Source organism: Pochonia chlamydosporia, chromosome 4 (genome assembly GCF_001653235.2).
Source record: "Pochonia chlamydosporia 170 chromosome 4, whole genome shotgun sequence".
NCBI classification, from domain to species: domain Eukaryota; kingdom Fungi; phylum Ascomycota; class Sordariomycetes; order Hypocreales; family Clavicipitaceae; genus Pochonia; species Pochonia chlamydosporia.
The window spans coordinates 2,664,133-2,689,375 of NC_035793.1; the positions used below are offsets into that span (position 1 = coordinate 2,664,133).

Consider the following 25,243-nt stretch of genomic DNA (forward strand, 5'->3'; position numbering starts at 1 on the left):
ACAGAACTGTGCAAGCCTCTTTGCTGATGTCTCCTCCGCTCTGCAACCCAAGTGAAGTGTTGTGGTGACAAACGACGGCGGCTCGAATAGTGTGCCCAATGGGTGATATGCTGATGTTCCCTGCTGCTCTCTTCCCGATTTATATCCTTATTTTAGAAGCGATATGGGTCCGGTCGGTAAGTGAGGAGCTGATGGCTGGTGACTGACAATGAAGAATCAGATGTCGAACAGCTTCTTCTCTTGGAAAGAAAGGGCCGAACAAACGGAAAAGACTGGACAACGCTGGTTTGTGGCAGAAGCGTTCTGGGGCTGAGGACTAGCAGAAGTGACGGATTGGAGCAACATGCAGATTGGGGAGAAAGGAGTGATAAAAGAGCACCGAGCAAGCACTTGAATGGACGAGGAGGAAACAGGGGCTTGGGGCTGATGGTGGTGTAGATACAATAACTAGTCCGCATCCCAAGATCGAACTTGACAGACAAAATTTTGTTCGGCGGTGATGGACTTGTGGCAATCATTCCTCGAATAACGGATTCATCGAACACCAGCGCAGTGGACACTGAACTGGTCTGGTGAATGAAGGACCAGGAGATGGGCCACGGACAACAAGCTTGAACAGGACATGGAAACGGTGGGGATCCAGCAACGGGGGCACATCTCAGGCATTAGCCGCCAGCTTCAGGTCGCAAGCCAGGTTTCCCAGGCTTAGCGTGTCGCGATGTAGCCATCTCTTTCCATCAGTGCTTCCAGTTGTCGTGAAGCAGGGTTGGCAGGGTCATCAGAACCAGGGGTCTGGTGGGATGAGGGAGGAGGCGTGACGAGGGATGGTGGGAACTCGACACAAGGGAGGGGACATGGAGGGAGTAAGTGACTTGTAAGGGACATCTAGAGTCGGAGGAGTGGAGGAGTGGAGGAGTGGAGAGGGGTGTCAGGGCCAGGGTCAAGGTCGGGGTCAGGACTCAGGAGGGATCCACTCAAGCAGAAGGTCGATGCACATGGCAAGTGCAGACCTGTCGAAATTAACCAGATGAGACTTGACCTCAACGTTGAATCGAGATGTCACCAACTGCTTGGGTTCGTGGCATCAATGTTGGACGACAGTCTTACCAACCGAAGCTCGCCTTTCCCTGAACACACGTCAGAGCGCAAACATGGCCCGGGTGCGCGTTGATTTACAGAGTTGACTACCCACCCACCATTGTACGTGATGGGAACCAGTTGACCTTTTCAACCCGGCATAAGAGTCAAGTCTGCACAGGCGTTGCTTTTCCTGCATCCCGCACCAGACACCTGGTTGGTCCACCAGTGAGTACGCCATGTGCATGCTTTACTTTGAACTTGGCGTTTTCTTATTTTGCCACGCCACAGATGCACTCGATAGAACAAGAGGATAACAACAAGTCATGTTCCCAGACTCAGGAATAACCTGGCAATAGATGGAGTACTGCCTCCTGTACTACTTATCCAGGTGTCCTCACAACATCCAAGATGTATGATCGCTGTGGTCCGTGTCACTAGCTTGTGCCACCATCCGGACTCCGGTCTTCATTGAATGAATTCGAGTCGCCGCCAGCATCGGCACCACGGTTCCGGTGCCATGCCCAAAATCATGATGGCATGAAGTTGCGAGGAGGCATGCTTTACCAGGTGTCAAGGCATGGTGCAGTATGCAGGCTGGGGGGGCAGACAATGCACCAAACAGCAGCCAGACTCTCTTCGACATGGATTGGCTCTGTCAAAGTTAACATCTACCTACGTACAGTACGGAGTAGATGGTTGAGATGCTGCCTGCCGTGTACAGCACGTGGGAGTTGCACGACAATAACCCAAATGTCTGGTCTACTTTAACCCTGATGGAACCAGACTTGATGATACCTACTACGGAGGTACCCAGGCAGACATGTACGTGATGCTCTTCACAGTATCATGTACATCACATACAAAGTGCATGCTTGCATCTTTCTCCACCCATGCTGGTGTGGTTTCGGTTGTGTGACCGAATGTAAGGTTCAGGTGGGCTGAACCACTGTGATATCCAGGAACCAGGAACAGAGTTTCGGGCAGCAGTTGGTCGGTGTAAGTGAAGGGCTTGACAATTTGACCACTTTTTATCAAAAATATGCTGTATTAGGCGCCCGGCCGTTTTGTCCCAACTACGTAGCTGCTCCTAGACAACTTTGAAGTAATGCAAGACCCGACGTCATCAAACGCGTGAACGTTTTAAAACGCTTGTTATGCATCTAGTTTGATCGTTTCATTATGCAACACTACTGAATGCGACTTGACTCTGAAAGACTTGGCCGTGGACGAACACCTCTCCATGCTGTTGACGATGATCTTTCAGAAGACATTAACAGGTACTTGGGAGCTCCAATGTAAAGGAGGCGTAGTGGTTCCAAAATTCCAAGTCATTGTGGCATGGTTGTTTCCGCGTGTGCTTGATACAAAGTTATTTCATATTCTTCATTCAATGTTGCCTGACCGCCGTGTGTCTAGGTATGTAGGTGAAGCTTCGTGCCTTATCGGCCCAACATCCAGAACTTTTTTGTGCCACAGATCAGACCAGACTCGTTTTCTCTTCACATACACGTAGCAACGAGCCGAGTATGTTGCACAAACCCCTGGCACTTTTTTTGGGATACCACCAAGATACTTCATCCCAATTCCTCCTTGTTTTTCTTTTTCTTGGGGCTTCCCGCCCTCTATGGAGTAGTCTTTGTCGTATTTACCCGGCCAAGCTCCTCTCCCATGCCATCCCAAGCCCTGCTTTGGTGAATGGAACTGTGCTTAACCAGACTTGACAAGACTCATCACAGCACAATGGCTTCCTCGGCCTCAACTTCAGTTGCATGCCAACTAGCGTCAAAACCAGCTGGCAAAAGCTAAAACTTGGGGCCGCATAGGCACTGCAGCATCCCGGCCAGGGGATCCTATTGGTTGGTGGAAGTGGTCTGGTCTGGTGCCAGCCCAGGGTCCCAGCGGCCCTTCCCACGCCGCCACGGCGCATAGAGTCAATTCCTTCCGACACTGAATGTTTGGACCTGTCCATGTCTGGTAAGGGTTGAATCCATCTAGCATTTGGCATGAATACTACATGTTTACTATCACCAGACATTTTGTTGTAGTGCCAATTCCGGTATTCTCTGCCTCTCATTGCAAAGCCACCAGCACTCGGGTGTTAGTCAAGGATTAATTTGCCAAGTTGTGGACTATCGCCATGTAGTTTCTTGGCGCAATTGAAGGGTCTGGCCTGGCCCGTGCAGGATTTTGCCCGTCCCAGCCGCATGCACTCAAAGTGCTCTGTTAAGCGCCAAGTGCTGCCAGCCAACAGACAACGACACAGTCCTCTGCCATTTGGAGGGACGGACTCCGCCGGCGATCTCTCGTGGCCAACAAGGATACGGTGCAGCTACGCGAATGATGACGTGAATTTAAATCCGTGCGCAGTGCGTGGATTCCTAATATAGGACGACGTGTCCAGTAAAATTGACCAGCTAAGCGCCGCTTTGTCACCGCAAACATTGGAAGAGTCTGGTCTGGTCTGGTGGTTCAATGTTCCATCCTCACCGTCACCGGTGGCTTGACGACATGCACAGTTGGCCGACCATATGTCGTTTTCGACCAAAGCACGAGTAGGTCATTGTCCATCTTCTTATTACCCGTTGCCGTGCCTCGCCAATGACTTCTTGTTTTTTTTTTTTTTGGGTCAGGTGTTGAATCGAATATTTCGCTCTCCAGCATAACAAAATATCGGGTTAATTAGGCCACGCATAAGCCAGTTGCCACAACACTACCGTCTCGTTGAACATCGATAGTCCCTGAACAATTACTTGCCAGACACGCAGCATGGGGTCAACGGTGGGAAAATAGAGGCATGGTCCTTGGTATAGTAGACTCCAGTCACCAGCAGAGCTCGTCCCACTCAGGTGAGCTTGATCCATTCTCATAATGCATCCATAGCAACCACAGTTGCAAATAAACTATGAGTACATGTCAAGTACTTTGTTCACATCCAGCAGCTAGCATTATAGCTACATGTATTTTCTTGGCCAATATACACCACTATCTCACGTAAACGCCCTCTAGGAAACGGAACAATGACATGGTACCACTGGCCGCCCTCAAATGCAAGCCCACCTCCATTATCACAGCACATACAGGTGGGCCATCCAAATGACCATGACTTTAATCTTCACATTCACAAGTCTGTTCGATACTAGATGCCAAGAATCGACTAGTGATGATAGCTCTTGGACCCATAACCCAAAAAAAGAAGGAAAAAAAACACAGTCTCACCCAAAGTGTTTTTGGGCACCGCAACTGCCAAGGTCAAACTATCAAATTAACATTTGATATCTTATCACACCATGTCTACATTACGTGTGCGCGGATGAGTTTCAATGACTGGAACACACGACAATCCCAGCACCATCATAACAAGAGACAGCTCCTAGCCGAGTCATTTCTAATACTGGAACCCTCCATTATGCGTATAATCCGCCGGAGTCATTTAATGTACCAATGGTCCCAGAATAGTCAGAGCCCCATCATCGTTCGATTGTGGTGCCACCTAGACGAAAACCTAACCCAATAAAACTGACAAGTAAACAGGGAAGAGGCGTCCAGTTGCAGAGCTGTGTTGACTGCAAGATCTCGCTTGAAAGCTACTCCGTACACTTGGATTGTCAAATCTCATGTGCTCTTCATTTTGCATCATCCTGTATCAGACTACCAGTCAACAACAGCGGTTTGTTCAACCGTCACAGCTCAGTCACCGGGGGTGCTCTTCATGTTTGCTTCGTTTCTAGTCCTCAAATTTCCTTTTCGTATTGTACTTCGGTACGAACCAAACAACCATATGTTTAGAATGTTTGATCGACAAGAGCGGTGGTGAGCAGGAAGCAAGACCTGACTCTGTGAGCCATCCGGTCAACCAGCCACTTTGCTTCAATATCACGCCCAGATGTTATGGCTTTGTCCCTGACGAGGAGGGTGGTTTATGGCCCCTTCCGTTGATTGCCCTTGCCGCTGTGTTACAATACATCCGATATTCGAAGTCGATCTACAAGGTGTCTAGGTACCTTTGTGCCAAAACATGCCGTACCAAAGCTATCCTCTTGATATTCATCATCATCGACGAACCTCGCCTTAGCTTTCCTTAACTCGTCACCCGAATTGTAATAGTGATGCTGCCAAACATCACAAATTCATGCCATATCTACAACATACCTTTTCGAACTTCATCCTTCCTTTCCTCCCACAACGTCTTCCCAGTGCAGGAGCACACAGTTTTGTCGTTATCCCAGACGCCCGCGCTGCGGGCAATAACTCCAACCACTGTGTTGTCATCATTTTGGAGCGGCCCGTTAGCCTCGTCCTGCTTCGTAAGAACCATGGCATGGCCAATTATTTCCCAAATCTGAAATGGATGATCAACGAAGGCGGTTCCACGACCATCCTGGCCAACTTCAATCTTCCCCAAAACACCCTTAGGCTCAGACTGGTTTCCAGCCCAGACGGGCCCGGTTGATTCGGCTCCAGATTGAAGATCCCCATACTCTCGTATGGTGGCATTGTAGCTTCCTGGGGCAACTCCTCGAATGGTTAGATCCACAAGAGTTTTTCCAGAACCAACCTGTACCATTCTCGCCAATCCCCTGACCTCTCGGTTTCCATCTTCATCCTGTGTTTTCATTCTGTCTGTAAACGTTTCAAGTATACTAACAGCGGCGCCTAATTTCAAGTAAAAGTCAGTTTGAGAAGGCTCTAATGCCGGCACTTAACAAGGGGTTCAGATGAAGCGGGTAAAGCCATTGTCATGGATTGTGTCGTGCCAGGGGGGGCATAGAGAGGATCGGGTTTTAGATTCGTACTGTCCGATGCGCCAGATCCGCGGAGGATTGCATCTCTTCCTGTTGCCTGAATAGCCTCGACAATAGCAGAGGGTGCGGCTGCAACCCCGTGGCTAACGTTAGTTGAAATCAACTTAATGCGGATTCGCCGCTGACAGAAGAGCGCCTACCAAATCCTTCGACGGAGATTAATTGATCGGCCAGGTTTCCGTCGACTTTACTAACACCTCTCAGTTTGTAAAGCGAGTCTGAAACAGCCTTGACACAGCCGTTACAAGACAATGGTACAGCGAAGACGGTCTGTTTTGCCACATGTTTCATCAGCCCCGAGGCGTCTCGCACGCAAACAGGAAATTTTGATGGAAGGAGAAGAGGAAAAAAAAAAGGCAGACGCAAATTTACAGGAAAAGGTATAGGCAGGGGCTGAGAAGAACAAAAGAAAAAAAGAAAATGCCGTCGCAAATTTCCGTGTGCAGTGCTTGTAATTGCAACTATCATACCTGAAATGAGTTGTTAACCGTCATTTTGGCTATGCAAGCTAGTGTTAGCTCCTCAAGATAGAGTGCGCCGAGGTACAGTGCAGGACAAACCAGAGAATGAATTTTGAACTGGAAAGCGATAACGGTATGCAAAATACCCGGCCAACAAACCCAGAGAGCTACAGGATAAGACACGATATGTGTTGCTTGAAAAGGGCATCGTTAGTCGACATCATGCTTTGAAATCCACTTCATGCAGCAATACCGAGGGCTCTTTGTGGCACCAGCTTTGATTACCCACCAGAAGAAGGCAAGGCCTGGGATGGTGCTGCACTGTGGAGGCTGTCAGGTGATCGCCATACTGCTGAGTAAGCCAAATTTCACCAATGTCAAACTTGGTATGTCAACAGTATCGATCATTGGCACAAGCAAGTTCATCAGAAAGAAACTCTGCACCACTTGAGCGACTCCGCCGAGGTCAATTGAGTTCGACGGCTGTCGCTATCGAGGGCCTCTTCCCTCCTTTGCATTCACGATGTCTCAGACTCTTGGGCTGGTAAGTTTGCGCACTTCACAAGCAGTTCTCGACGTAACCTCCTGACGAATCTCGCTATTTTCTCAGACTCGCCTTGCCTACTCGCGAGTATGGCATCAAATATCTGCATCTACGCCTCATAACACACTCACGACTCAACCCAACGTTACTCCTCCATCGCTAGGACGACTGGCTTCACGAATCGCTGTAATTTTAATGGGCAAACACAAGCCGATCTGGGACCCGTCAACAGACTGTGGAGACTATGTTGTCGTGACAAACTGCGCAGCACTGCACACCACGGGGAAGAAGATGTGGCGAAAATCCTATTACAGGCATACTACGCGTCCGGGAAGTTTAAAAGAGCTGACAATGGACGCACTCATGGAGAAGCACGGCGGTAGTGAAATCTTACGGAAAGCAGTACGCGGTATGCTGCCAAAGAATAGACTACGGGACAAGCGACTTGCGCGCTTAAAGGCTTTTGAAGGAGACGCACATCCGTACAAGGACAATCTTGTCCGATTCGGCGGCGTCGTCGTTGGCAGTGAAGGCTGGGAGCAGGCAGTAGAGAAGATTCGAGAGTCGGACAAGGAGAGGCTATGAAGCTGGGAATTTCTGTGGCTTAAAATACTACACGGCCGAGTTGAGCCAAAACTTTGTAAAATTTGTACAATATGGAAGATACCATGAGAATCGACATAATCTACCACGCCTAATATCGTTCCTGGGTGCGCATGGCTTCAAGTTGTGTCGATACAAAAGGCTAGGATGCAGAGTGTCAAAGTCCATGCATACGTGGCTGGTCTGAATTCCTGCAGATGGAGAATCATGACATTGGAGACAAGAGCACCAGCATTTAACTTGGTGGTTTACATGCGATGTGGAAAGGCAAAGTAGTGAATGGCATGCTTTCCCCATCACGCCGCAAGCCTATAATCGGACAATGGATTGATTGACCGTAGTTCCACTACATTCTCGTCAAAAATAGGAGACAGCTGACCGAGTTGCATTGAGCTGAACAAGATTCAGTCCGTTTATATTGGTTTGTGTGTATGTGTGTAGGATTTGCTACAGACAAGTACAGGATGCCAAGGGCACCGTGATAATGCAGTCATAAGAATCATGATATTGCCAACATTTCCGTTACGTAGTCCAATATTTCAACGCCGTACTCTACGTCTTGCATCGCTTTGCCTGGCACGCCCGTCACTTCCCGATTCAAGAGCGAGAAACTTCACACTTAATGAGACCGTTAGGGCATGTTTGGGGGACATACACCTCGGCGTCCTTGCCAGTGTTTTGCAGGCCATTGTGCCAACTCAGGTCTGCATAGGACTCAAATTAGCATGAAACTTCTTCTCAGGGCGAAAAAATGTGAGGATAGTACAGACCTAGTTCGAAGTTGTGGTTATTGGGGAGCGAGTAAGAAATCGTTTCAGTTTCAGGAACAGCATCCAAAATCTGCTCGCACATCTTGTACATTGTGTTCTGAACACTGGCGCTGTTGTCCTCGGCAAAGAGTTTGAGCGTAATGTTTCTAGCCTTGTTCCAAGCGTCATCAAACTTGGAGGCACCCTCCTCTACAGCTTTGAGGTCGGCAAACTTGCTCCACTTCCAGCTTGCGTCGACGTCGGTGGATAGAATACGATCCCATGTCTCCGGGAGAGTGGTATACTCATCACGAACGAAGCCATGGAAGGCGGAGCCGGTACTCTTGAGAACACTGAGGCCAGCAATGGAGCTGGAAATGTTGATGCCATCCTTGCGGCTGACTCGGACTTCAACATTTCGAGTCTCACCGGCATCCTTGATAAAGCTGTGCGGGTGAGGCTTTCCATCAACATCCATGCGGATCCACCGATGGGTGACGACTTTCACGTTGGCGACGTGGATGTGGCTGTACTTTTGAATAAAGTGGTTGCCGAGAATAGAGGCATAGAGCTCGGGAGGGTTGACGGGATGCTGCTTGGCCATGATGAAAGTGGTGTTCTTGATGGAGTCAGTGGCGACTACGACGCCATTATCGGCCTCAGTGTACGAGGTATCAATGTCGCCCTCGAGAAGACAGCACACGGTCATCTCGGTGACGGTTTGGACGCCAGTGGACTGGTCGCGGGTAACCTTGAGGACACGAACATTGTCCTTTCCATAACGGGCGGCTGAGACGTAAGGCATTTTGGATTTGCTTCTGACGGGCAGAGGAATATCTTGTCCCATGGCAGAGTTGAACAAGGTGAAACTATGAAATAGACGGGATCCAAAGGAGGGGATAGAGACGCTGACCACGCTTAGAGGTTGAGACTCGAAGAAATTTTGAAGTGAACCCGACGCTGCTGCTGATGATGGTGACAGGGAGCAAGAAACCTTGGAAACCTGGAGGGCTGCGTGTTGTCGCCTCGGGCGAGGTCGTGGCGCTTTATATAATTAAGCCAAGCTTGAAGGGGCCAAGCTATGAAAGAAGCCGTCGGCCGAATGCGTCAAGGGACAGGAAAGATCAATGTGCTAGCTGTTGGAGGCAACGGCCGGGTGAACCGCACAGTTCTAGGCATGGAATACGTCTGGTTGATCAGAACGGAGAGTCTATCGAATCATATCGCTGGTAACAAAGGCCTGGTGAGAGCTTGATGGGTTTCGATTGTGGGGAAAGGCTGCAATGGCTGCGATGGCTGCCGGAGCCCGCCGAAATCCAGTGACGCGGGACACCGGAGCTGGCGATATGGGGCGAGCGAGAGCGATAAGAGAACATTGAACCAGCCAGCATTAAATGGAATCAGTGAACTAGACCAGACCCATCACCTCATTTGAGGGGATCAGCCGAGTTTAACATGGGCTGGGGGGAATGAGTTATTAGTGGGATGGATCTCGCCCACGTGCGTCTGCAAATCATCTTCTACACTTGGCTTGGGGAAAATTTGTGCAACTACATGTCAACTGGTATTCAGGGTCAAGTCGTTGGAGACACCAGACCAGTTGACGAAACATTGAACGGATGTGGCCAGCGTCCGAACCACCACCAGACTTCTGAATGGCATCAAGACCCATGTGGCGATAATTGCCGACCCGCAGACGCCATGCAAGGGTTAGATGGAGAAATTGATTCCTACAGGTCAACTTCGGCCGTGATGAAAGAATACATGCAGAAGAATGGGCTGATGCTACCCCAGATAAATGCCTTGTCGTTGTTTGACAGCATTAATGCAATAGAGGCCTGGCTCCACAGACCTGACCAGGACGATGCCACGAAGTAGTCAAATCTGACGATACGTGCTGCCAACATTGAATGTCAGAAAACAACGTCAAGGCAAGTAATGGCAAAGAACCCTCCTGGATGCCAGTGACATGCAACCGATTTCTACCAGTCATGGTGACTTGAGTCACTTGACAGTCTGGTGGAGTCTGATCTGGTTCAATGTTGGTGCTCCCAACATCAGTGCCGTTCTTCATACCCACAATCAGGGGCGCCTGCGTACCGAGTAGTCAACACGGAACTGGAAGCCTAGAATGAAGTAACTGGTCGGGGACAAGCGAAAGTGAGAACGGTGTTGGCCATGACTTGATGGAAAAGATTTCGAGGCTATCGCCGTTACCCAGCCATCTTCATATGCTCCAAATGGAGTGAATCTACCATGTGCCTTTGTAACGCCGACTGAATTGCAAGGAGAGCTGGTAAATTCTGATACTATCTCAACGCCGCCTTCCATGTCATTCTCTTTGCCGTCTGGCGTAGAGGCCTGCGACACTGAATATGGTGTCGCGAAAAACATACGTGGAGGCAGCCATTGTAGCTTAAGTCGAAAGCCTCCATTCCTTTCATGGCTTTGATTATGAGCCTCATAAGGTGCACCTAGTCTATCTTTTTTTCGGCCTGTAGAAGGCAACCTTCAGTCAGTGGGCGTGTTCTTTTGTTCCTTTCTGTGAGGTGTTTAGTCTCTCAGTGGAACAGCCGGTTTGGGTTCCGATGCCTCTCAAAGTCCCCATTTTGTGGTGTTGATCAGTCAGCGAGGGCGAAACCATCGGTTTTCGGGGTCCATGCATACTTCCAGACCCTGCTCTTGTGCCGTGACTACCTAGGTACCTAGGTATATAACCGGCTACATACCTAGGTACCTGGGTAGGTAGACAGGTATTAACTTTGCAGTGCACGGTGAGAGCCTTACCCTCCACTCGTCGAGATATTGCGTTGTGGTCAACCAAGTTCCTATCGGAAGATGATGCAAAATAAATGTATACCATCGCCTATTTTCGACTCTGTTGTAGCCTTGAATGCTTCCCGGTGCTCGGCTGCGATATTTTGACACCTGGCTAGCGAGCTGCTTGCTTTCTTTCGTGCATTGCTATCATCGCGTGTTGGCTTCAATCCCACAATGACAATGCCAGTCTGGTGTCCCATACTCAGTGCTGTGGTTCAGGCCAGCCCAGACCAGACCAGGCCAAATCTGGGTTGAGGTCAGCCAGACCCGTTGGTGCTCCACCTTTTTCCCCTCCAAGCTCTGGCTCTACCAGACGGTTAATCCAACAGGCAGTTGAGACCAGACTCCAAATCGATGTCCCCACCGAGCACCACTGAAGCACACCTGTCTCTGTCAAACACTCCAGACCGTCAGCTTGTTGGAGTTGTGGCCCTGATTGAGTCCATCTCGTACAACCAGAGAGTCGCAATACGTGCCTGTCAGCAATCCATATCCTCAATCCGCAATGAGAGACGCCATTCGACGCTTGTTCTTCTGAGATTGCTAACCACCCAAATCGAATTGCCATCCTGGATATTGTGGTCTACCAAGCTATCGCGGGAGCCACGCAACAACCCTTCAGCCCTGGTCTCCAATTTCGCGGCTGGTTTCTCGCCCGCTGTCTGATCTACAGGGCGCTCACGATAACATTTGTGATACCTCCAGCAGCTGCAACTGACCTGGGTCCCTATAAAGTTATCTACACCCGTCACCTCGGATGCGTACTTCAAGCAGTGCTGTATAGCCACGATCCCCCCATCACCGGCCGATCATCACCAACCACTTTCGTCTTCTTGCTCCGAGGCCGCTGGTTCAACCCAGCCTCCAATGCAGCAGCATCTGTGACAAACGGACCAACACGATCACGTCGTACGTTGCAGTATCATTCAGATATTCCTTCCGATCCGTATTCGAATGCACAGAAATCGCTCCAGGGCTCGGCCCAAGGCGCCGAGAAGACATTGAGTCGTAACACCGTCGTTGTCTGAATCCATTGTTGGGCTGACCTAACAATGCCTGGTCAACCTTCCTCTCAGCATGGGGCACCCAATCAGTACAGTCAAAGCTCCTCCCAAGCAGGAATTGGCCGTACTAGCATAGATCGCGATGGCAGCGGACTTCAGCCATTAAATGGGACATCGAGTCGGAATGTGGCCGCCTCCGCCGTCTCTTTTGCTCCTCGTGGTAGCAGTCTCAACCCGACAGTAGGGCCCGGAAGCTTCAGCTCTGAACTCCGCAGTCAAATGATGTCGAGCCGCGCAGGCAGCCGAATGGATGTGGGATCAATGTATACTGGTAGTATCATCGACAAAGTCGACGAGGACGGGACAGATGCTGCGATGCAGCATGCACTGTCCGCTCTGCGAGACAAGTTGAATCGGGAAATGAAGATCAAGGAAGGAAGTGAAAATATGCTGGAGGCCCTGAACATTAAGAAAGCAAAGCAGACGAAAGAGCAGCGTCAACGAGTCGAGGCCGAGTTGAGCGCCAGCAATTTCAGAATCAAGGAGCTACGCCAGAAAATCTCGGAAGCACAACGCACAAGAATGCCACCTCCAACAACGCCGACTAGGAACCGTGCGCAGGAGACCGTTCCGCAAACGAATGGCCATGGCCTGCGGTCACCACCCAGCATTTCTCGATCTGCCGCTGGATCAGACCTTGATGAGGCTGCGGAAAGTCCGACTTTCGCCCTGGCCGAGCTTCTCCAGGCCCTCGAGGTGGAAGGAATGACGCCAGAATACTACGTGAGTAGAGCGAACCTACTTGTTGACCTATTCAAGCGTCATCCCGCACTGAAGTATGATCTTGTTTGGGCAATCTTCGGGCTGCGAGTGCAAATGATGCTCCTAAGCGAAAGTCGAGAAGTTGCGGCAGCCGGTTATCGTGTGGCGAGATATGCCATTTCAGACGCTCCGTCCATCAAGAAAATCCGCAGCTTTAACACCGACTTTTTAGTCATACGGTATGATTTTCAGATTTGGCAATATTCTTGACAACGTGCAGCCTCATGGATATTAACGACTGATTAGGTCTTTGAATAACTATCGCAAGGCCGATGTAGAGAGGGAGCAAGCGCTCAAGTTTGTCCGCGCTTTCTTGGATGTCAAGGATGGAATCAAAGAGGTTTCACGAGCTATTGTCCGGACAGTTGTGGCTGTAGCAGAGCAAGGCGAGGATAGGCGTCCTGGTATAAACCTCGCGGATCAAAGCACCGACCGACTACGGCCTATTTGCATTGAGACACTTGCCGAGATCATGGTGCGAGACCCGGCACTATTAATAGCGTCCGGAGGATTGGGTACCCTTTCAGAAGCTTTGGCAGAAGGAACGTACAAGTCCCCTGAGAGTCTAACCTCGGCCTTTCTGTTCCTCTTGGATTCACCGCAGAGACGCAAATACATTATCCCTGGCTATGGCCTAGATGTTGTCTTCACCGCTTTCACGGATCAGCTCGCTGGCGCGGAAGGCATATTGAAACAGAATTCTAGGGCCATTTCTGTAGCTATGAGGTCATGGTCTGGGCTCATGACCTTGAGCATGTACGATTTCCGACCGATTCGCTCGCTCATTGCCAGCATTCTCTTTCCCAACCAAAGTATTCGAGAGACAGTCTTGGATCTTCTCTTCTCATTGCTTCGTATTAAGCCTCCAGCATGGGCGACTTCGTTCTTAGCCGGAAGACGCCTCACAACTTATGGCCGCGTTGCCAATCTGAAATCCGCTACGAGGAGCCGGAGTGGGACCTTGGATATAGAAGAAGACCCGGGCGAACAAAACTTCGTCGACCATTACACCTCTCTCCTTCTCGCGGTGTTCATCAAATCCGGGCTGTTGCAGAGCTTGCTGCAGATGGCGCAATCCGAAGAGGACCCTATGCTGAAACGAAAGTCGACCTTGCTGATTGGGGAAGTGCTGAAGCTCTCCAGTCGACTTCTGCCACCTTCATGGAGTGCTGACTTGCAGCTGCTTCCCGAACTCTTCTCCGCAGCCACCGAGTTTGGAAACGAAGATCACTTCAATGCCTCTGGAATTGTTTATCAAATAAGCAGCGTCAGTCGAACACTGTACAGGAGCGCTCCTTCTGAATCAATGGCCGGCGGTCTCCCTTCGAGTGACAGTATGCGCACCTTGGTGCGGCTCGATGAGCAGCCAAAGTCGACCAATGTCGCGGTGGCGCTGGACGATGCTACGTTTCGTCAACTTCTGATCGACTCCAGTGTTCTTAATAGCTCCAACTATATGAAGTGGAACTGGGAGGTTATTCTCAAAATCATAGACGGCCCTCTTCAAACTGGTAAACGCCTAGATGAAGCAATCAAGGCATCGAAATTCATGAAGAGGCTAATGAGCTTCTACCGTCCATTCAAGTACAAATTTGCAGATGTAAAAAACACAAGGGGCACACAAAAGTATATTAGGGCTGGATGTGCTTTGGTGCATTCACTTCTTCAATCGCCTGAGGGAGTCAAGTTCTTAGCGGATAGTAAGTTGCTGAGGCAAATTGCTGAGTGCCTGGCGCAATGCGACCCGGTAAGTTGACCACCATTATGTAGAGCCCTATGATTGCACTTCGTCTAACTCAGCATAGACGAGCGGCCTCACTGCTCAGTTTCCCATGTTTTCGAGGGACCGACTCACCGATACGCTTTGTGGAGGTTACTTTGCCATGCTTGGCGTTCTGAGCAGCGAGCCAAAGGGATTGCTTCTGCTCGAGAGGTGGCGAATGTTTAATATGATGTACCACATCGTGGACTTCAAGCAGCGCCCGGATCTTATCAAGCTGCTACTCTCTAACTTCGACTACACCCTGCAAGGCCACCCTCGTGTTTTGCTTTCTAAGGCTCTGACTGCCGGGACAAAAGACATACGAATACATGCCACCAATGCCCTTCGCAAATGCACTATTGGTCCAGTAGCCAATATCATTGGTGACAATGAAACCAGCGACTCAAAATGGGCTATCCGCCTCCTAGTCACACAGCTCTACGATCCTGAGATTGAAGTATGCTCCACCGCAATCAAGATATTGGAGAGTGCCTGTAACAAGAAGTTATATCTGGAGTATATAGTTGAGTGTCGGCCAGCCCTAGATCACTTGGGAGAAATTGGTGCACCACTGCTATTACGATTCCTATCCACATCTATTGGATACCACTATTTGGACGGACTAGACTACATCAGCAACGAGATGGACGACTGGTTCCTCGGTCGAAACGATTCATATGTCGGTGTTATTGAGGCGGGTTTGGCTCGAGCATTTTTAGCTGACCCAGACGACCATAGTCATCGGCTCAGCCTTTTTGATGACTCAGATCCAGAGGCGGAATTTCACGACAGTCACGTCCCACCACATTTCTACAGAGAGCTAACGAGGACCCGAGAGGGCTGTAAACTGTTGAGAGACAAAGGCCACTTTGAAGAGTTTGTCACAACGATACGCGACCACGGTATGCAGACCGAGGACATGGAGATAATGACAAAAGTCAAGGGTTGTCTCTGGGCTGTTGGCAATGTAGGGTCGATGGAGCTTGGTGCGCCATTCCTAGAGTCGAGTGACGTGGTCGGGCAAATTGTCAAGATTGCCGAAACGCATGATGTGATGAGCTTAAGGGGAACTGCGTTCTTCGTACTGGGGTTGATTTCTCGATCCACCCATGGGCTAGAAATCCTTTCTGAACACGGTTGGGATGCCAATACGACATCGTCGGGCACGTCTCTGGGATTTTGTATACCAAACGACCTCTCCAAGCTCTTTTCTGTAGCACCATGGAAACACGTCAATGTAGCTTCCATTCTTATTCCGGACACGCAACGAACTATTCAAGAACAGCCCCCGGTCCAGCAAGCCCGCCCTCCACTGGAGTACTCCGAATGTCCACCTTTGTATAGTGATGAGGACATCAACAATCGAATTCTAGAGCTTGTTGTCGATCTCGGCAACATGGTGCTCTACAAAAAGGCTCTCACAGAGCTACAAAAGCTTAAGCAGAGAAGGCCTAACGCTTTTCGAAGCACAGACTTTTTCAAGAAGGTGATGGGCCTCATGGAATGGAACCACTACAGACTTGGAATCCGGAGGTTGGTGATCGACCTGTTTGAGAAGAACGTGATGCGACAAATAGTGTTCGGGGACGATGAGAGCGACAGCAGCGAGGCCAGTATTGCAGATGGGGCGGAGGAGAGCGGTGAGGGCAGTTCCGGTGATGATCGAACAGAGAGACAGAGAAGCATCACCGAGCCAACCGAGATGCCCTCCGACCTCATGCCAGCGCCATTGAGGGTGAGAAAATGAGGAGGGGTTATAGCTCTGACACAGAAACTATTGCGGCAGGTCATCATGCAGGTAGTCGTGTGGTGCGCCTATGCCATTGGGACGGCTGTCTTCGCAACCCCCATCAATTGCTGGATAGTATCCCCCATGGCACCGGAAGTTCGGGGTCTCAGGACTTTGTTTTGTGTGAATAGTTTTGTATTCGGCTTTTGGCTTTGGGCAGTAGCTCCTGGGAGGGCAGACGCCGGTAAGGCAGGCAAACCGTCCAAAATATTGCGCCACAGCCATGCATACGGCGTTGGCACCTTGTGATTTATACATTTGGAAAGGCAAGACCGTATAGTCAGTGGAGAGGGGACAAAACGGGCAGCAGCTTGAACAGTGCGGTGTTTTCAGCGAGGAGTAAAAATCGGCCGTAGGATGTGCACATTCGGTTAATTCATGGTGTTATGTGTATCATTTGGGGGCAGACCAAAGAGGCGTTTGGGGAGCGTTTGCTTTGCCACCTTGTTTAGCCAGGCAGGTGAATAGATACGAATCAAAAGTTTTGTTGATATAGTGCTTGACATGATGCAGTAGTCAAATTGAAGTGTTTTGGGCGGATGGAAGAGCCAGAGCAAGAAGAGTATGCATGGGCAAGCAAGGTTGGATAGATGGATGAAGATGGATAGAGATGGATCTTGCCCCACACAATGCGCTTCTTTTGCCATTAACCAGACAGACTAACCATTCCAACTCGACGTGGAAAGTCTACACTCTTACCAACTGAATCAACTGTCGAGATTTATATCAGTTCCTATCGTTGCTGTTGAAGCAGCCACCATGATTAATGGCAGAGTGCTGGTCATTGCCGGCTCCGACTGCTCCGGTGGAGCGTAAGTTGTCATGATCTCATCACCACACTAAACTTCAATGCCATTGCATTGCCTGTTGTAGCTTTCTTTCTGTCCTTTGCCTTATTATTGTCTTCAATTTTTTGGGGGATGGAGTTTATTCAATTGCTACCGCAGCAGCGTACTAGAGGCCATCCATGAAGCTAATCATTCGTCTTGTTACCATCTTAGTGGCTTGGAGGCCGATCAAAAGGTTTTGGCAGCACATGGCTGTTATGCCATGACTGCTACCACGGCCTTGACGGCGCAAAATACCATGGGTGTCAAGGGAATTCATGTCATTCCTGCAGATTTCGTGGAGAAGCAAATTCAAGCGTGCATTGAAGACGTCGGTGTCGACGTGATCAAAACAGGTTCGTTTCACCATGGCAAGTGCAATAGCTCAAGGGCCTGGAGTCCGGTAGTTGAGCGGACAGCATTTCGCTCTCGACAAAAAGCTTTCATCATTCCGTCACTTACTGATGTTCTCATTAGGGATGCTCGCGGCTGCAGATACCATTGAGATGATTGCAAGGCAAGTTGAGAAGCACAACGTTACCTCCTTGGTCGTTGATCCGGTATGACTTTACACCTCGAAGTCGTTCTAATCCGCAAGGCGCTGAACCTTTTCTTCCCAGGTAATGGTATCAACATCCGGTGCTCAGTTGCTTCCTCACGAGGCTATTCAACAGCTTTCTAAACACCTGCTTCCCATTACCACAGTTCTCACACCCAACATTCCCGAAGCAACGCTCATTCTTTCAGAAAATGGTTATTGTGAATTAGCTCAAAAGCAGATTCTTTCCGTCTCTGACATCGAATCCATGGGCCGCCAGATTCAAGCCCTTGGGCCAAAATGGGTCCTCGTCAAGGGTGGCCATCTACCATTTCGGTTTGACATGACGATTGCCAAGGCAGAGAATGAAAAGGAGGTTGTTGTAGACGTTTTGTTGGGACCGGAGGGCCAGGTTTTTCGAGTACAAAGCCCTTATCAGTCAAGTACGAGTACTCATGGCACTGGATGTTCTTTGGCTTGTAAGTGAAAGCTGCCTCATGGTAAACAGTCCCTTTGTCTCGCCTTGGCTCACATTTTCGATCGTCTTTATTCAGCTGCAATTGCTGCCGGGATGGCCAAGGGAATCGACGTCCCCGCCTCTGTCCGCTCAGCTTGCCGATATATTGAAGCTGGTATAAGAAGTGCCCCTAAGCTAGGAAATGGAAATGGACCCCTAGATCACTTTCACTCCATCCAGGTCTTGCCATTCTCCCCGTAAGTGTCTGTACCTGTGCTCTCCAAGTCTTGGAAACGTGACAACTCCCAGGCGCTAATACAAGAATGACGTAAGGGGACGGTTCATTGAGTATCTCCTTGAGCGACCCGAGGTTAAAGATGTCTGGAAGACTTTTGTTCATCATCCATTCGTCATGGCTCTTGGCCAGGGAACATTGCCGCTGGAATCATTCAAGGGATATATCATTCAGGACTACCTTTACTTGGTATGCTATCATTCCTCTCTCTGAGGGTCTCCGCCCTTATCAGTAGATTCGTTGACTCTAACACGCCATATCCTGAGCGCAGGTGCACTTCTCCAGAGCCAATGCTCTTGCCGCATACAAGTCAAATGATATCGAAGACATTAGCAGGGTTAGCCACTTTGTTCAAAGAAGAGGAAGCAAATAACGTGGCTGCGCAACTGACAAGGCAAAATTAGGCAAACGAAATTGTTGGCCATATTGTGAGAGAGATGCAATTGCACGTCAATTATTGCAAGACATTTGGCATCTCAGAGGGAGAGATACAAAAGACAGAAGAAAAGCAAGGTACGTCCCCCATTCCACACTGTTTGTCAGCTCAAGCTCTCTCCCTCTGCCAGATATCAAGCTGGCGAGGATGAGCGTGAACCAACTAACCCTCTCCGTGTCAATGTAGCCTGCACAGCATACACGCGGTATGTCTTGGACATTGGCCAAAGCGAGGACTGGCTTGCCCTTCAAATGGCTCTGGCCCCATGTCTGCTCGGCTACGGTGCAGTGGCGCAGATGTTGCAATCTCACGAACTCACTCGTCGCGATGGCAATATATATTGGCCATGGATACAAAACTACATTGCTGAGGACTACACTCAGGCAGTCAGGCTAGGCTCCGGTGAGCACTGAACCTCCCCCCCCCCCTCCCTCCCTCTCTCTCTCTCTCTCTGTCTCTCTCTCTCTCTCTCTTGTTTTCCCCAGCACAAAGTGATGAATTGGCTGACAAAATATTCATTCCCCTCGGCCTACAGAACTTTTGGAAAAGCACGCACGGCTTCAGTCACCATCCCGAATTGAGGAGCTGGTTAAGATATTCATCCACGCAACAAAGGTGCGTCACCTGGATCCGGTCAGATTTATTGAAAACTTTCTAATGCCTTTACAGATGGAGATTGGGTTTTGGGAAATGTATCCATATCAATAGCCGACTGTGTAAAACCACGACAATAAAAATCATAGGACTGAAACCAAAAAGCCTCGATGGAAGATGGCGCACTGTATCTGTTTGCCAAGGTATCAAACACGCAAAGGCACTGCCTCGGAATTAAATTTATGTTCTTTGATATCCTGTGTTCTTGTTTTGTTTTATCTAAAAAAACAATGTTTGTTTCTTTTTGCGTCCGTATACTGCCATCATCGAGCTATTCCGTATCCAATTGTAGAGTCTGCTCGGCGAGGTTCTTCTCCATCAGGCATCATCAAGCCAAAGTCTTGCTCTGGCGGTAACGCGGGAACAGGAGGTGTGTCGGAAGCCTCATCCCTCTGCTTGGCGCGGGTCACTCTTCCGGTCTGCTGTCTTACCCACGAACTGACGGTTCGGAATCGAGGCGGCATGTCCTCGCTCGCTTCGGTATATACAGTGTCCCGCCGCTGGCCCAAGGTTGCAACGCTCTCTCGCCTCGCCACAGGTAATGGTGCCTTGATTGTGGCTTCGGAGGCTGTGTTCTGTGCAGTGTTCGTGCTGCTACTCAACGTGTCTATAATAAATTGGCCATCGCCAAACCCGGAAGACAGGGAAGATACGTCACTCATGCGAACGTTTGGGAGCTGCGTCTCGGAGCGGAGGGTATTGTTGAACTGGGGTTCAATGGATGATATAGACTCTTTCGGTATATGGCCAGCAGATTCGTTTTGCATACGCTTGGCGTGTACACTACTTCTTACGAAGTCTGTTTGAACAACAATTGCCTGGGCAGGCAACTGTTGAGACGTGATCGATTGCGTCAGATAAGCCTTCTCGTCGAATGGGCCGACATCTGCCTGATCAAGGTTCTTCCAGCCCCGTACCCTGTTACCGAAACGGTTGTTCAGAAACGGAACACGAGACACTCCGCTTGCCACCAGGCGCTTTGGGCCATCCGTAAAAGGTCGTTTACCGGCCCTGAGGCTATCTATTCCACGACGACGTTTGTAGCATCGCAAGATCAACCACCCGAGAAATCCGATAATGATAACTGCGCCTACATTATTGGTCAGCGCCACACTATAGACTTATCGTTAATTGAACGTCCAGCCTCAACATACCAATTGTGCCGAGCGAAATGAGAGCCTTTTCTACTTTTGGGTGTACATTCCCCTTGTAGTTCTCGTGAGGGTGATCGACTGAGTTAGCACCCTCCGTAGGAGAGTGCGAAAAGGAGCTTGTTGAGCTCGTGAAAGACCTCGATGTTGTGAATGTCACAGCTGAATCCGGCGTAGACTCAAAATCGACTCCCTTCCTCGCGCCAGAGGATAATGCCGGCACGGGAGCAGTGACGATTGGTGTCAGTGATAACGTTGGCCCTCTGCTACGGGTTGTGGATAGAGTTGTTGTCGGAGCACTTGAGGGTGTCAAGGTGCTGAATTTCATACTTGAAGACCCTCCAATGTTGGACACTTGGTTTCCAGAAGTCGTCTGAATAGGGTTAACAACACCGCCTGTTGGTTTGGGCTAGAAATGAGGATTAGTACATGAACTCCTCTATGACAACGTACTCTTTAGTTTGAGAAATGTCTGTGAAAATGATTTCGCACGTGTTGTCAAGCCCACAGCGTTATGACGTACCTGTGGTAAACTTGGGAATACCGCAGTTGGTAGTGTCAAATAAGAGGAAGAAAATGTTGGTGAGACAGGCGATGGGCTGGGTGATGGGCTGGGTGATGGCGATGGTAAATTAGGAGGAGGAGCAATGGGCGGCGGTTGAGTTTGAATCGCGACAGGCTTGGGCGGCTTAGGCTTCTTCTGGTCATCGTCTTCACCGCTGTCTGTTCCACTGTCCGACTTTTTGGCATCAAAGGCATTGAGTATCCCGCTTATGACTGGCTTCGCGATGTCCTTGAGTAACCCTCTGCTGTCATGGTGGTTGCTGTTGCTCAAACGTTCGGTAGCAGTGCGGCGTATCGCTTCGTTCTCCCTGTCCCAGTCACCCCCCGCATTTCCCTTATTGCTCCTACGACGTAGTTTGGTCGGCCTAAGATCTATTTCGCTGTCATCATCGTCTGCTCGAGTCCAACTGGGAAACTCCATGGGAAGTGCATTAAGTGGTGTGTTGCCCTGTGCCGCATGATTTTGTAACTCCACCACCGGTACCATGTTGACTTGCTCTTCCCTCCAGATTGGTTCTTTGAAGCAAGTTGAACACACTCGGCCGTCTTTGGTAAGGAATCGCCTCCTTTAGCTCATAGCAGAGTTGAGATGGGGGGGTGTTGATCCAAATGGTCAGCAGTCGAAGAAGGGAGAAGGATGAATTCAACAAGGCTTGTAAGCCAAGTGACATAGATCAATGATACAGGGCCTGCCTGACCATGAACTTGAGAGGCGATAACCAAGTCAAATGCCACTATTCACTGCTGAGGAAGACGAGACCAAGCCAAAAGCGAGTGGGCAGAGTATAAAGAATTAGTTGTAAGGACTAAAAAGTGAAGGCTGTATGTAACAAGACGAAAATGAGGAAGGGGGAAAGAGAGAGAGCATCACAAGACAGTATCGAAGCTAGCCGTGCAACCTTTGTGGCTCTTTAGATATGAATGAAGGAATGAACAAATGTTCCGAGGCGAGATAGATCTCCCTGTGGCTCGGATATCCCACTCAAGGGGCTCCAACCATGTGGTAAAGAACCTGGCAAAGCTGCCTCTCGGCGCCGTGCTGCATTTCCCTCTGCGACAGATGGGTGCTGGATAGTTGGAAATCTCAGACAGCTAGTCCGTCTGGCCTTGGATGGATGTGTATTGAAACGAGGTCCGTGGCAGACCACCACAACTTGATGCCAGGGTCTGAAGACTCCAGAGTGCAAACCCACACCAGTGATGTTCCTCGCCCCAAACAAATCAACGAGGACGACGATGGTCCCAATGCCGATGTGGAGCCGAGTTGGCCATGGGTATCATGGGAGCGATGTCAAATGCATGGGGAGACATGTTGTTGTGGCCTATCCTGTGACAAAGGCTGACGTGAATCGGGTTGAGGCGTTGCTCGTGGTGTCGCAGGTGTGACCAGGTCGAGTTTCAGAGTCTCGGAGTCGAGAGTCAAGTGTCAAGACTCAAGACTCAAGGCTGGAGCTGCCCCTTAAGCAAGTCCAAACCATCATGTTGACGGCCGACGCCAATGATGACAAGGTAGCTAAGGTAGTTGACACTTGGATGAAGGAATTTTTGGGCGAAATTTTTGTGCGCATCTGTCAATGTGGCAATTGAAGGAGGAAAGAGCTGGTGGTCCCATTGCAATTTCTGTACAGAGTATGGAGTACGGAGTAGACGTGCATGCGACTCTGTGATTTCTGCCAGAGACGGCAGGCACAGGCACAGGCACAGGCACACGGGGACAGTATGCGGGCACCAAACAACAAGAGTCAATTCAAGTGTGCCATTAATGATCATTAATTACTACCAGGACGGGCGCATAGAACTTGTTTGTTGAGGTTCAAGGAACATGACTGTCTGTTTTCACGCAGCGCAAATGGTTGGTTGCAAAATGGTCTGATGAAACCCCCTACCTAGAACAGATCAATGGAAGAGATTTGGAATTTGCGAAATACCTCTGGTGGCTCCAGAAAAGCGTCAAATTCATGCAACAACAATCACAACATAGTTACTACCTACTAGGTACTCCGTACTTCAGAAAATGTTTAGAGCCAAACATCTGACCGGTCCGTCACTTGAAACCTGTCACAGTTGACTAGGGCTTGACTGCATTCAACACGAAGTTCGAACATTGAACATCCTCTGGTGCTAGTGAGTAGCCGCGGAGCCGACGAAGTCTGAGTCTCAGTCTGGGTCTGGGTCTGACACTTGACAATCGACTTGGGGTTGTCTCGAAGGTTGCAACTGGATCCCTCATATCTAATGAATGAATGACACTGGACGAGTTGGTCAAGAAAGCGACCGGGATTTTTGCTCTCCAGGCTGATGACGAGGCCAAAGATTTTGATATTGACCAGACGAACATGTGAGAATGCTGAGACATGTCTGGTGGCAGATACTCTGTAGTTGGGACGCCAAATCAAAACAAAAAAAACTACATAAATGTTTATGGGAGAAATCGCCGTAACTTTGCCTTGGCGCCGGGCCTGGGGGAGGAGGAGCATGTCCATGCCAACAAATTGAAGGTAATTAAGGAGAGATACTGTACGGTATAGAGGACGGAGTGTGTATTGGATTGGATTGCATCACGGCTTCTACTCTATCAGTCGACATCAGGGGAAAATGCGGAAGAAATTGGAGCCTCGGTAGCCAGCCACCGCTCAAACTTCGTAGTTTGCTACTTGATGGTGCCGGCAAGATATGGGACATCTTGTGACATACGGAGTACAGTACTCTGTGGGAAATAACTGGATAGGCGGGAAGATCCGAATCTTCGGAATCCGTCAATCCACACGCAGTCTGGTGAATGACAGGACTGGACTCATGGAGTAACAGGTGCAGCAGATTGGCCAGTGCGCGCGGTCAAGGGGGAAGAACAAAGATTGAAGGGGGGCGATGATGGCAGATTTCGCATGTGGGATCAAATGGGTGAAGACTGGATGCATGATGAGATTTCTCCAGTATCCAGTCACCAGTCACCAGTCACCTGTCGCCCATGTCCTGGCTGGGGTCATTCTCAGAGACTACCGTGCATTATCGTACATGCACCACGGTGCAAACCAGACGCGCCTACATCAATTGGAAGTTGAGTGTCAACTTGCCAATTGAGTTTGACTCTGGCTCGCCGGCTGATATCGGAACAGATGACTCTCATGGCTGAATGGATGTCCGCGGCCAGCGGCAACGGCGGCCGAATGGATCACGTCAAGTATGATGGATGACGGATGGATTGATAGATTGATGACTTGATGAATTGATTGATGACATGACTGGTGCATCTCAGATCTGGCGGCCCATGCAACCACAATACTGGACGGGATGCAACAAATGCCATCCCACCTGCAGACCTCATGACAAACTACAGAATGTTTGTATATGAGTAGGAGTAGAGCCCTTATCGTCAACAAAAGTCTGGTTTGCTCGTTATCGGACTTGGTTGGACTACTCAACTGGGTCTTGGAAAGATTGATCAAATTTTTTCTTTGCGGTATTAAACAAAGACAGCAGACTGGACTAATTGTGAAATCACCGAGAAAAGGAGCGCACCTGGCCAGGCTCTGCGAAAAACGGAGCGCGGCAGACAATAGCTTGAGCCCAAAAAAAAAAAAAAAAAATCCGTGTCGGTCCAAACCGTCTGGTCAGCACCAGCCAGCCAACCAGCCGCCGAGCCCAAAGCTCTCATCAAGCCTTCTTCACACACCAGACTTGACCTTTGTTTCCAACTTCACTCTGGCCTGCCAGTAACCGCAGCGTGCTTCGCCTGACTTGCACGCATACCTGCCTATCTTCACTCTTTGCTCATCATCTTGTTCATCTCTCACTCGTTTCTTTCTGCTTGCGCGCGCAACTCCCGCTTTGTGCATTGCACTTCGCAGTGCGATCGCAACCAAAAGCTCTCGGTAGCTCCGGCGC

General features: G+C 49.7%; 8 protein-coding genes across 8 annotated transcripts; 3 read left to right on the forward strand and 5 right to left on the reverse strand.

The window, feature by feature from the left end:
• Positions 1 to 5,218: 5,218 nt before the first annotated feature.
• VFPPC_08233 (copper chaperone for superoxide dismutase) lies at positions 5,219 to 6,376 on the reverse strand (the record flags this gene model as incomplete). Its single annotated transcript, XM_022428598.1, has 4 exons — positions 5,219 to 5,733; positions 5,874 to 5,951; positions 6,023 to 6,152; positions 6,353 to 6,376. 4 exons carry the CDS (start codon positions 6,374 to 6,376, stop codon positions 5,219 to 5,221), a joined length of 747 nt encoding a protein of 248 aa, XP_022284395.1.
• Positions 6,377 to 6,866: 490 nt separating this feature from the next.
• Positions 6,867 to 7,472, forward strand: VFPPC_08234 (ribosomal protein L13; the record flags this gene model as incomplete). The annotated part of the gene is made up of 2 exons (XM_018286978.1): positions 6,867 to 6,887; positions 6,954 to 7,472. The coding sequence occupies 2 exons, from the start codon at positions 6,867 to 6,869 to the stop codon at positions 7,470 to 7,472; spliced, it is 540 nt and encodes a 179-aa protein (XP_018143799.1).
• A 615-nt stretch (positions 7,473 to 8,087) lies between these two features.
• Positions 8,088 to 9,044, reverse strand: VFPPC_14369 (uricase; the record flags this gene model as incomplete). The annotated part of the gene is made up of 2 exons (XM_018292138.1): positions 8,088 to 8,194; positions 8,261 to 9,044. 2 exons carry the CDS (start codon positions 9,042 to 9,044, stop codon positions 8,088 to 8,090), a joined length of 891 nt encoding a protein of 296 aa, XP_018143800.1.
• A 1,277-nt stretch (positions 9,045 to 10,321) lies between these two features.
• On the reverse strand, positions 10,322 to 10,633 carry VFPPC_17838 (hypothetical protein; the record flags this gene model as incomplete). The annotated part of the gene is made up of 1 exon (XM_018286979.2): positions 10,322 to 10,633. One exon carries the CDS (start codon positions 10,631 to 10,633, stop codon positions 10,322 to 10,324), a length of 312 nt encoding a protein of 103 aa, XP_018143801.2.
• Positions 10,634 to 10,754: 121 nt separating this feature from the next.
• VFPPC_17837 (hypothetical protein) lies at positions 10,755 to 11,102 on the reverse strand (the record flags this gene model as incomplete). Its single annotated transcript, XM_022429515.1, has 1 exon — positions 10,755 to 11,102. The coding sequence occupies one exon, from the start codon at positions 11,100 to 11,102 to the stop codon at positions 10,755 to 10,757; it is 348 nt and encodes a 115-aa protein (XP_022285431.1).
• A 1,009-nt stretch (positions 11,103 to 12,111) lies between these two features.
• Positions 12,112 to 16,394, forward strand: VFPPC_08237 (cytosolic regulator Pianissimo; the record flags this gene model as incomplete). The annotated part of the gene is made up of 3 exons (XM_022428599.1): positions 12,112 to 13,064; positions 13,132 to 14,632; positions 14,691 to 16,394. 3 exons carry the CDS (start codon positions 12,112 to 12,114, stop codon positions 16,392 to 16,394), a joined length of 4,158 nt encoding a protein of 1,385 aa, XP_022284396.1.
• Positions 16,395 to 17,195: 801 nt separating this feature from the next.
• VFPPC_08238 (phosphomethylpyrimidine kinase type-1) lies at positions 17,196 to 19,697 on the forward strand (the record flags this gene model as incomplete). Its single annotated transcript, XM_022428600.1, has 11 exons — positions 17,196 to 17,248; positions 17,438 to 17,619; positions 17,741 to 17,823; positions 17,884 to 18,280; positions 18,356 to 18,515; positions 18,592 to 18,742; positions 18,825 to 18,890; positions 18,958 to 19,066; positions 19,176 to 19,391; positions 19,525 to 19,604; positions 19,659 to 19,697. 11 exons carry the CDS (start codon positions 17,196 to 17,198, stop codon positions 19,695 to 19,697), a joined length of 1,536 nt encoding a protein of 511 aa, XP_022284397.1.
• Positions 19,698 to 19,906: 209 nt separating this feature from the next.
• VFPPC_14370 (hypothetical protein) lies at positions 19,907 to 21,845 on the reverse strand (the record flags this gene model as incomplete). The annotated part of the gene is made up of 3 exons (XM_018292139.1): positions 19,907 to 20,733; positions 20,798 to 21,203; positions 21,318 to 21,845. The coding sequence occupies 3 exons, from the start codon at positions 21,843 to 21,845 to the stop codon at positions 19,907 to 19,909; spliced, it is 1,761 nt and encodes a 586-aa protein (XP_018143804.1).
• Positions 21,846 to 25,243: the final 3,398 nt, after the last annotated feature.